The sequence below is a fragment of the Asparagus officinalis genome, chromosome 5 (assembly GCF_001876935.1).
Source record: "Asparagus officinalis chromosome 5, Aspof.V1, whole genome shotgun sequence".
NCBI lineage: Eukaryota > Viridiplantae > Streptophyta > Magnoliopsida > Asparagales > Asparagaceae > Asparagus > Asparagus officinalis.
In genome coordinates this window covers 118,971,717-118,983,010 of record NC_033798.1, presented here as the reverse complement: position 1 = coordinate 118,983,010, position 11,294 = coordinate 118,971,717, and the positions used below count along the sequence as shown (strand labels likewise).

Genomic DNA, 11,294 nt, shown 5'->3' with positions numbered 1-11,294 from the left:
GTAACAAATCCTTTTGTATCGTATGAACTATGTTTTTCTCAATACTATCTAGTTTTCTTATATCTATTTTGTATTCACATGTATATACGCTTATATATCCGCATGTGTATCTTTAATCGTATCCGATTTTAACGGATATTATTATGAATTTTTTTATGAATCCGTATCCGAGATGAATATACAGATATGTATATAATAAGCATCATATCTCAGCCTTATCCCGACCGGATGCTCCGGCAAAATAGTAAAGTAAAAAGTTAAAAGAGAAACGAAAAAGAAGGATAAAAAAATTAAAATTAAAATTAAAAATTAAAAAAAAAATCCCTCCAAAACCCTGAGACCTAGATCTCAACTCTCTCTCTCTGAGTCTCACTCCCCCAACTCCAATGGCTTCCTCTCTTCGAAGCGCGACCTCCACTCGTCTAATCTCTCCTTGTTCCCATCGTCCCCCAAATTGTCGAAGGAAAGGCCGAGCTTCATCATTTCGCTGCTCGAGTTCATCTTTCATTCCAACGAATTCAGCGAGGATCAAGGTGGTTGGAGTTGGCGGAGGCGGGAACAATGCAATCAATCGCATGATTGGTAGCGGACTTCAGGTTAATTCTTGATTCCGAAATTTGCACTTTTAACCATGTAATTTGTGATTCTTTTTTTCCCATACGATTGGGGTTTCAAATTGAAATCAGCCAAAAATTTATTTCCTAATTGGTGTTTTTGATTCATTTTTTCTTCATTTAGTATTTTGAATATGATGTTGACTTGCGATTAGGGGTGCATTTGGTTTGGATACAGCTTGGAGATATGGTACCTACCGATCCATTTCTGCTTACCCGTCTCGAATATGGATATGGATATGGATATACCTTGGTAAGGAAAATTCATATCCATATACCCTAAAATCGGATACGGGCACAATTACACATGCAAATCTATAAGCGGATATGCTTGTAGATATAAAACAAATATGAGAAAACTAGATAGTTTTAGTACAAAAGAATTCTTTAATATGTTCATTATATCTAAAAAGCTAAGATTAGACATCTTGATGATCAAAATTAACCTCAAATCCATAATCTACGCATTAAAACAATCGTAATAGTATGACTAATATGTCTTTGGAGATTTCGGATACAGACCCAGATATTCAACTATAAAACCATATTCGTGACCATATCCTATCAGGTATAAATTTGAGTAATCATATTTGTATCCTAGCGGATACGGTTATAAATATTTCCTTGAATACGGATATGGTTTAGCTCCCCTACTTGCGATACACTTTAGTATGCATGAGAGCTATCCTTTACTCATTTCTTTCACTGAATTGTTCAATACTGTAGAATTATGTTAGTATGCATTCCTTGCATTAGTGTGCAATGTAAAAACAGCCATATTATGGTTACCTTCTACTCTAATTCATAAGATAAATGTATAAACTCAGTAGTAACTTAACATATAGGCATTAATTATGTACCACATTAGTTATGTACTAATAAGTAGCATATCATTTCTTTGCGGAGTGTAATTTGAGTGACCATCTGAATCATGCCTATCTATTCATCATTTTTTATAAATCGTTTGTGTTGTCTTCTCTGAAAGATGGGTAAGCTTATATTATGTATCACAACAATTCAGTTCCATCCATATAGCCTCAGAATGAGAAGAATGACAGATTCTATCAACTGAACATGGACTCTTGTTGCTGCAAATTAATGTCGATAATATCGATAATATATCATGTAGCACTTCACTAACTCCTCTTTCATTTTATTGTGTTGTTTTTATTTACAAGATTTGTGTTTTTTTAATTTATAAGATTTGTGTTTGTTTTGGTGGTGGAACTTTCTATGGGTATCTAATCCTTTCTTTTTGTTAATTTGTTTAGTTGCCAATGGATGTTCTTTAAAATTAAATCAAATTTATTTCATGACTTCCTGTCATATTTACATATTTAATATTTTCTCAATGACTTAATTACAGGGGTTTCAGATTTTATGATTATGTATCGGTTGCCAATAGTTGACAAAATGGTCCAAGCTCATGGTTATGAAATTTCTGAAGTTTGTTTGTTTATTCTTTACATATCGCTTTTGGTAAGCGGACTTGTTACCTACAAGATTTCATTCCACCACAGTATCTTTTAATACTTTATTAGTTTACTGAGCTTGATAGTTTTCAGTCTCTTTCCCGTCTCTACTTAAGACTTGAAGGCGGTGAACTTAATAGTTTTCTCATCCCTTCACTTTCTTTCCATCGTAATTTTTTTCTATGTGGCAGATGTTATCTTTTCAAGCATCAAGTTAAACTTGAATTTTTTGCAAATATAGAATCAACAATTGCTACATTAAATGAGTAAAACTTGATGACTTCTTCTTCAGTTCCAAGCAAAGTAAAGTTAATGCTAATGTTGTGCAATTTCAGGGTGTCGACTTTTATGCAATTAATACGGATGCCCAGTCTCTAGTGAATTCAGCATCAAAAAATCCACTGCAAATCGGGGAGCTTTTGACTCGTGGACTGGGTGGGTCTCTCTACCTTATCTTCAACAGTTCAACCTTGTATTCATCTAGTGTAATTCAGTTTGTCTTCAAGGATTACATGAGAACTTGTTTTTCAGGGTTAAACTATTTAAAGTTTTTTGCCTAATTTCGATGATCCGCTCTTTTAAAGTGTATAAAGCGTTTTATAAACAAATATCCATAATTCATACTCAAAAGACTTAGCTACTAATTTCTGGTTTTTAACTTTATATCTCTAGGAGCGGTGGGTACATATGATTACCCGCTCATAATTACTGTCATGTAATCCTATAATGTCCAAATCTGTTGGCTTATAGGAGGCCAAGTTCCTGCAACATGTTTGAGTCTTGACTGAAGAATTAATACTCGCCTTGTTTCGTCATTGAGTCATATCGATGCTTCTATCTCCTCTAGAGCTTGATGAAAGGTGTATAGATACTCTTTTCAGCAGCCAGGTGTCAGCTATGGAGAAGCACCATGTCAGTCATTGTAAATCTCTCCCGTGCGCTTAAGAGAATTATTGGTTGGCTGAACACTACCTTGAAACTAACAAATTAGAGCTACAAGTGGTCGAAGCTTAATGCAATTTTTTTTTGTTTCCGGTCGTAGTCTGCCTTAATAGGATTTTCTACATAAATGCAGGTACTGGAGGCAATCCTCTTCTAGGGGAGCAAGCTGCTGAGGAATCTAGAGTTTCCATATCCAACGCTCTAAAAGACTCCGATCTTGTTTTTATTACGGCTGGTATGGGTGGAGGTACGGGATCTGGTGCTGCACCAGTTGTTGCTCAAATATCGAAGGAAGCAGGTTATTTAACTGTTGGTGTTGTTACTTATCCCTTCAGTTTTGAAGGCCGTAAACGTTCTTTACAGGCAGGTGTCACTTCGTTCTTTCATTATTTTTATTTGTTCTTCATTTGGGAGCAAACTACAAATTATCATTATAATTGAATTATTTCCTTACATGGGCAAATGGGGAGTCCTTCCCCTTAACTTGCCAATTCTACTTAGGGATTTGCATCAATTTATTTTTTTCCCTTAAATTTAGTGTGATAAAATTGTATAATGGGGAGTCAGAACTGATCGTAGCCAGTTCTGGAAATGTCAGTTGTAATTCTGTTTGTTATGATATTGCATGCAAATAAAAGAAGCCATGTGTCACCCATAATTGATGCACTGTATTGATTACAAAGGATATGAAAGACAGTATTGGATTACTATGTTTGGATTAGTATTTAAAAATGATATTTTGGTATTCTGCAAATACCAAGGTAGTAATTGTTTGAGCATATTCAACTACTTTTGACGTACTGTCTTTCTCTTTATATTGTTTCGGCAAGTTTGCTCTTCTTGATATGCTTTATGCAGTTTTATCAACATGGGAACAGAAAAATCTGTCCACTACCTTTTCTTTTTCTGGAATTAGGTTATTCATTCTTTATGTGATAATTTGTGAAATCCTTGTAACTGAGTCTATTCATTCTTTATTCATTTGTAATTTCAGGCATTAGAGGCTATAGAGAAATTACAGAAGAGTGTTGACACTCTTATTGTGATTCCCAATGACCGGTTATTGGATATAGTTGATGAGCAAACCCCTCTTCAAGATGCATTTCTTTTTGCTGATGATGTTTTACGCCAAGGAGTACAAGGGATATCTGACATTATAACTGTTAGTATAACAAGCTTAGAATGTGAATTTTCTTCTGCCATTAGTTTGATTGGAATGATTAATTAATTCACAACCATTTGCAATTACAGATTCCTGGACTTGTGAATGTAGATTTTGCCGACGTCAAAGCCATAATGAAGAACTCGGGAACTGCCATGCTCGGTGTTGGTGCTTCCTCTAGTAAGAACCGAGCACAAGAAGCAGCAGAACAAGCAACCTTAGCTCCCCTTATTGGATCATCGATTCAGTCTGCAACTGGAGTTGTGTATAATATTACTGGCGGAAGGGACATCACCTTGCAAGAAGTGAACAAAGTCTCCCAGGTTAGTCTTCTAAAACTGCTCAACCATGAGTTCAGTCTTTGCGTAGAAGACAGGATATAATGATATTAGATGGGGATATTAATTTCGAAAGAGCGAGTGCATAACTATCTTAAATCTCGTGACTGGTTTGATCTAAATTAGAGCTCTGTAAATGTAAATAATGGAGTGCATAAAATTTTTATGATTAAGGCTGCCTCCCCTTGTGTAGAAGGCAGCAAGAAGATGGTAAGAGGTAGGGAGGAGGGGCAAAGGGTATATGAGGTTACTTATTAATTATACATAAAAGAATTGGATGGAATACAATTGAAAGCGTACATATCTAGGATTCTTATGTTTTTTATTTGGGTTCTATTTCTGCGGAGCAAAGGGTTGCAGGAGTAACTGATTCTAAATGTGATGATATCGAGGGCATTTTCTAAATTGAAGATTTGAGGTGTGTATATACGGAGAGAAAAAGAAAGCCCTGTTGCTAAATACTAATGTTCTATTAGATTCCTCCCTACCTAATCCTCATGACATTCTTTTACCGAAAAGGAAAATTCTAATTCCCTTTCATAACTATGAAGGTTGTGATTTTACTGTTATTCTCTTTGAAATTTATGCCTTAGTTCCCATTACAGCTGATCTTTCCATGTATTTTCAGGTGGTTACCAGTCTAGCAGACTCCTCCGCAAACATAATATTTGGAGCAGTTGTTGATGATCGCTACACCGGTGAGATCCAGGTCACAATAATAGCCACAGGTTTTTCACAGTCATTTCAGAAATCACTTCTTACAGACCCAAGGTCAGCAAAGATAGCAGAAGCTCAAGCTCAGGAAATGAAAGCTTCCTCAATGCCTCTCAACTCTAGCAACTCCTCTCCAGTGCCTTCTCATACTCGAAAGCTCTTCTTCTGATCCAACCTCGATATATTTATGCTGACCTTTCTCGGGTTTTGAAATTGGATCCCTAATGCAATGTCTATATACAGTTTCTCACTTGGTTATGTTCTCTTTGCATAATTTCTACAGAGTTTGTTGCACCTTTCCTCAAATGTAAAGGAATTATTTCAGCTACGACCCGAGCTGCAGTTGTTACATACACTCCATCAATTCTTTGTTACCTCATTTGGTTCTTCTGACACATTCAAGCGTATCAAGGCTGTAAATTTCGATGTTAGATTCAGCATATGCTTTCATCTGCTGAATCGGAAAAAGTAAGTCAGAATCAAGCTGGTTGAGTACCATGTTGGAATTAAGTTACTGATTAAATTCCCTCAAGAAACAGAAAACTTCTCTCAAGAAGGACTACATAGTTTAGTGTTTCCAGAGGGAATGTAATGTATTCAGCATTGTAGAACAGGAAACCATGATTTGATGTAAGAATTAGCTCTGATTTGTAGACAGAAAGTAATTGCAAACTTATGATGAGGTCTGGTTATGAACCTATCTTGGAAAGAACCAGGAGCTGACTGAGCAATTGCACTTGCATCTCAACTAGTATGACCATGTTCTATCATAATTCACAAAAATTGAGATTTATGACGGGTTCCAAATGTCTTCATGCATTTCATAATACCTTTACAGGGAACAAGGGATATTATTTTAACGATACATGCGGTGCAAAAATGTTGTACATAGTATCTCGCACGTTTGTTGTGCATGTGAGTTTCACGTGCATATGCATAGTGGGAGAGGATTGCTTCTCTCAAGTGTATATAGAAACAAAAAGACTAGTTGAGCATTGAAGGATGTAGCTTGCTTTAGGGCAATTGATAGAAGAAAGAGAGAGAGAGAGAAAAGAGGAGAGGAACTTAAGCTAAATGGGGTTAAGTGACATTTTAAATTTTTAAATTTTAGGCGAGATATCATCTCAAAATCAGCCAAACTTAGGGGGGTCTTGTTGTAGAAGGGCGAACCTGTGTTCAAACCTCGCCTTCGATGGCAAAGTTGAGGAGGCGAGGAAGGTCGTGCGGGCGATGTTTGTGCAGACGGATCTTGGGAGGCGAGGTCTCGAGCTCGCCTGTAGTCGACGTTTGATCTCGCCTGTTGAATCTCGCCTGCAGGCGAGATGGTTCGAGCTCGCTTGGATTTGATAGGAGCCAGCTGGACACAGCTGGAGAGATTGCCCTAGGGTTTCCCTATAAAAGGGAAACCCTGTTCTCGTGAGCAAGTGAGCGGCGTTGAGAAACCCCAGAGCGGCGGCAGAGCAATTTGGAAAAGAGAGAACGAAGCTCTTTGTGATTTTGTGCTCTGGTTTGGGGAGCCCTCCGATTTTGTTCTCATTTGTCACTGTTCTCATTTATTATTGAGAAGTGGTTGGTGAATATTAATTGGGGATTTATTGTAAGAGAGAGAGAGAGAGAGAGAGAGAGAGAGAGAGAGAGAGAGAGAGTTTGAGCATTGATTTTATATTAAAATCAATTGCTATTTGTTTGAGAGATCTCTAGTTTGAGATCCTCTCTCTTATTTGTAATTTCTTATTATTAATAAAAAATTAGTGTGTTGCTCCCGTGGACGTAGGCAAGATTTGCCGATCCACGTAAAATCTGGTGTCTTGCGTTTGTGTTACTTGTTTCTGTTTGTTGATAAGTATTCCAATCTCGTTGGTATTTGTGTGTCGTCGCTTTCGCCGGACACAACAAGTGGTATCAGAGCTCCGGGTTTGACTTGGGGTTCATTTTTGGAGAATAAAGCTAGAGCTTGGATTCTCATTTGACGAGATTGGATTATCAACATGGGTGATACTAGCAGGCCTAGTTCAAGTGCTACAAGTACATCGGGGTCGGCTTTGACAAAGGCGATCCAAATTTTGAGCATCAGTAATACTAAGATTGATGTTCCAAAGTTCGACGACAAGATTAATTTCTGTTTGTGGAGGTGTCAAGTAATGGACGCCTTGGATGCACAAAATTTGGAGGAGACTCTTGAGCTACAAGAGAAACCCGAAGATGTTGAAGACAATGTTTGGAAGAAAATGAATAGTAGAGTGTGTGGGGTTATTCGATCATGTTTGACACCGGACTTGATTTATGATGTGATGAACAAGACTTCGGCGAAACGGTTGTGGGAAACACTCAATGAGAAATATCTTACAAAGAGCATTGAGAATCGGCTTCACTTGAAGAAGAGATTTTACCAATTCAAGATGAAGAGGGGAGTTTCCATCAGGGAACATGTCAATAACTTCACAAAATTACTATCGGATATGGCCAATGTGGATATCATGGTAGAGGATGAAGATAAGGCGATGTTGTTGCTATGTTCATTGCCAGATGATGATTTCGGTACATTTGTCCTTACGATGATAAATGGTAGAAACACTGTCAGCTATAAGGAGGTGACCTCAGCATTGATAAATTATGAGTTGAGAAAGAGTGATAGTGAACCCTCCGAGAAGGCATCGGGAGATGCATTGGTAGTGAGAGGCCGTAGTCAAACCGCCGTCCATTTAATTGCTCCAAGTCGAAGAATAGAGGTGGCTATAAGAGTGTTGGTAGGAATCAATGTCGCTTCTGTAAAGAAGAGGGACATTGGAAGATCGACTGCCCAAAGTTGAAGGACAAAACCGGGAAGAATAAGGGAAAAGCCGTACAGGCTTCAGAGGTAAATGTTGCTAATGCTAGTGGCAACAATTCAGATTCAGATTCTTCGGGCTACTCATGCCCAGCATTACCGTCAGTTTGTTATGCCGACTCTATGGAGTGGATGTTGGATTTAGGTGCTACATACCATATTTGCCCAAGTAGGGATTGGTTCTCCAGCTTTGAGAAGTTGTAAAGAGGGGATGTCGTGCTCATGGGTAATGATCATGTATGCCCTATCGGTGGTATTGGTATAGTCCGAATCAGGATGTGTGACGGGGAGACTAGGGAGCTGAAGGAAGTGAGATTCGTTCCTCAATTGACGAAGAATATCATTTTACTTGGAACTTTAGAGGCAGCTGGCTATCTGGTGATCTTAGAGAATGCAACTCTGAAGGTCATGAAGGGGTCCATGGTGGTGATGCGAGGTGTTAGGGAAAATAACCTTTACTACTTGAAGGGTAAGACAGTAACTGGGGGTCTGATAGCTTCGATTACCACAGAGGAGAATATTACCAGCTTATGGCGCATGAGATTGGGACACACTGGTGATAAGTCCCTGCAAGTATTAGCGAAACATAGACTATTGAAGGGTGCAAAGACCTGCAGGATGGAGTTGTGTGAACATTGCATACTTGGGAAAAAGACAAAAGTAAAATTCGGCACCGCAATTCACAACACCCAAGGTATATTGGATTATGTTCATACTGACGTTTGAGGTCCTTCCAAGAACACATCTCTTGGTGGGGCTAATTATTTTGTTACTTTCATTGATGATTATTTCAGGAGGAATTGGGTATACCCCATGAAGCATAAACATGAGGTCCTGGATATATTTGTGGAGTGGAAGAAGAAAGTGGAGCTGCAGACAGGTAGAAAGATGGAGGTACTCCGTTCGGATAATGGTGGTGAGTTCAAGAGTGATCCGTTTCTACAGTTTTGCCGGGATCACGACATTAGACGACACTTCACAGTTCGTGAGACACCGCAACAAAATGGGATAGCTGAAAGGTTGAACCGTACCTTGCTGGAGAAGGTGCGATGTATGATGATACAGAGTGGATTGTCAAGATCCTTTTGGGCCGAGGCATTGGTTTATGCAAGCCATCTCGTGAATAGGTTGCCGTGCACTGCGATACATGGAAAGACTCCTATAGAAAAATGGTCTGGTTCAGTGGCTAGTGATTATGAGTCGCTTCGAATATTTAGGTGTCCTGCTTATTACCATGTTAGTGATGGTAAATTAAATCCGAGGGCGAAAAAAGCAGTCTTTGTGGGATTTAGAGATGGAGTTAAATGCTTCAAGTTGTGGGATCCATAAGACAAGAAGATGATCATTAGCAGAAATATCACGTTTGATGAGGCTCACATGATGAGGTCTCAGATTCCTCAGCAGGTGGAGGAAGGCCAGACTAGTGGGGTATCGTAGCAGGTGGAGGAAGATGTGACTCCACAGACTTCAGATAGCACTGTATCTATTAAGACTCCTACAGAGGTGACACTGGGAGGAGATGCTATGACAGATGGGCAGGTGGAGGATACAGTGGATGTTGGGACTCAGGAACAGGGTCATGTTCAGGAGTCCATTGCAGCTAATAGACCAAGAAGAAATATTCGTTGGCCAGCTAGATATGATGATGCCATGGTTGTATATGCTTTATCAGCAGAAGTCGTTGATGATTTGGTTCCTTCTACATTCAAGGAAGCAGAGTTAAGCTCTGATTCAATTAGGTGGAGGGAAGCTATGGAGGAAGAGATGCAGTCTCTTCATAAGAACGACACTTGGGAACTTGCAAAGCTACCGAAGGGTAAGAAGGCTATTGGATGAAAGTGGGTATATGCAAAGAAAGAGGGATCTTCTATTGGGGACATTCGGTACAAAGCCAGATTGGTTGCCAAGGGTTATGCACAGCTTGAGGGCGTTGATTACAACGAGGTATTCTCACCTGTTGTAAAGCATTCGTCGATTAGGATTCTGTTGGCGTTAGTGACACAGCTGGATTTGGATTTGGTTCAGATGGATGTGAAAACAGCCTTTCTATATGGAGACTTAGAAGAGGAGATCTACATGACACAACCTATGAGGTTCAAAGCAGCAGGAAAGGAAGAATTTGTATGCAAGCTGAAGAAGTCTCTTTACGGATTGAAGCAATCGTCGCGATAATGGTACAAGAGATTCGACGGCTTCATGATTGGCCGAGGGTACACGAGGAGCCCATATGACCCGTGTGTTTACATGCACAAGCTACAGAATGGTGAGTATATTTATTTGCTGTTATATGTTGACGATATGCTCATAGCTTCCAGGAATACTTCAGCTATTAGAAAGTTGAAAAGGAGCTGTCATCCGAATTTGAGATGAAGGATCTTGGAGAAGCAAAGAAGATATTAGGTATGGAGATTGAGAGAGACAGGGTGAAGGGGAGGTTGAAGTTGACACAGAAGAGTTACTTACAGAAGATGCTGAAGAAATTCAGTTATGATGGCAATGCCAAGGCTGTGAGTACTTCATTAGCTCCCCACTTTAAGCTATCAGCTAAGATGTCACATGTTTTAGTTGAGGACCGTGAATACATGTCCAAAGTTTCATATGCCAATGCGGTGGGTAGCTTGATGTATACGATGGTGTGTACAAGGCTAGATTTGTCACAGGCCGTGAGCATGGTATCTAGGTGTAGGCATATAAAATTGCTTATAGGTCCCTTAGCTCAGCTCGGCACAAACCGACAAACCAACGAGGCGACGAGATTGACTAATCGCACGCAAGCAACGGAATACGTCCATTCGCGTGCGGGATCAAGCCAAGTGTTCGAAGAGTCAACGAGTCATCCAACCAAGAGCATACTCGGACGAACCACGATCGAATCAAGATCGGTTTCGGACTCGAACTCAGAAGTGGATTTACTGCCAAATCAGGAATCCGACTTACTGCCAAATCAGGAATCAAATCAGAGTCTGGATCAACCGAATCACGGACAGAACCCAAAGGTGGAAAACAGCAGAAAACCAAACACCCGGAGGGGCTCGGAAACCAAGTCACCGAGGCGGCTCACCGAGCCACCAAGGTGGCTCGGTGGCCGAGCCACCAAGTGGTGGCTCGGCCGAGCCACCTAGGTGGCTCGGTGGCCGAGCCACCTTGGGGTGGCTCGGCCATGAGCCGAGCCACCTCAAGGTGGCTAGGCACAGTGCCGGCCACCCCGAGGTGGCCGACAGTGGC

General features: G+C 39.9%; 1 protein-coding gene across 1 annotated transcript; it reads left to right on the top strand.

Moving 5' to 3' along the window:
- Positions 302-5,940, top strand: LOC109840920 (cell division protein FtsZ homolog 1, chloroplastic-like). Its single transcript, XM_020409751.1, has 6 exons — positions 302-596; positions 2,422-2,521; positions 3,162-3,391; positions 4,023-4,190; positions 4,280-4,513; positions 5,157-5,940. Exons 1-6 carry the CDS (start codon positions 387-389, stop codon positions 5,409-5,411), a joined length of 1,197 nt encoding a protein of 398 aa, XP_020265340.1. The 5' UTR covers positions 302-386; the 3' UTR covers positions 5,412-5,940.

Bases quoted from the DNA above. Each gene is read 5' to 3' on its own strand.
- LOC109840920 (XM_020409751.1), top strand. From the start codon at position 387: ATGGCTTCCTCTCTTCGAAGCGCGACCTCCACTCGTCTAATCTCTCCT. The intron at 2,522-3,161 runs GTGGGTCTCTCT...ACATAAATGCAG, and splicing joins GCTTTTGACTCGTGGACTGG to GTACTGGAGGCAATCCTCTT. The intron at 3,392-4,022 runs GCAGGTGTCACT...TTGTAATTTCAG, and splicing joins GCCGTAAACGTTCTTTACAG to GCATTAGAGGCTATAGAGAA.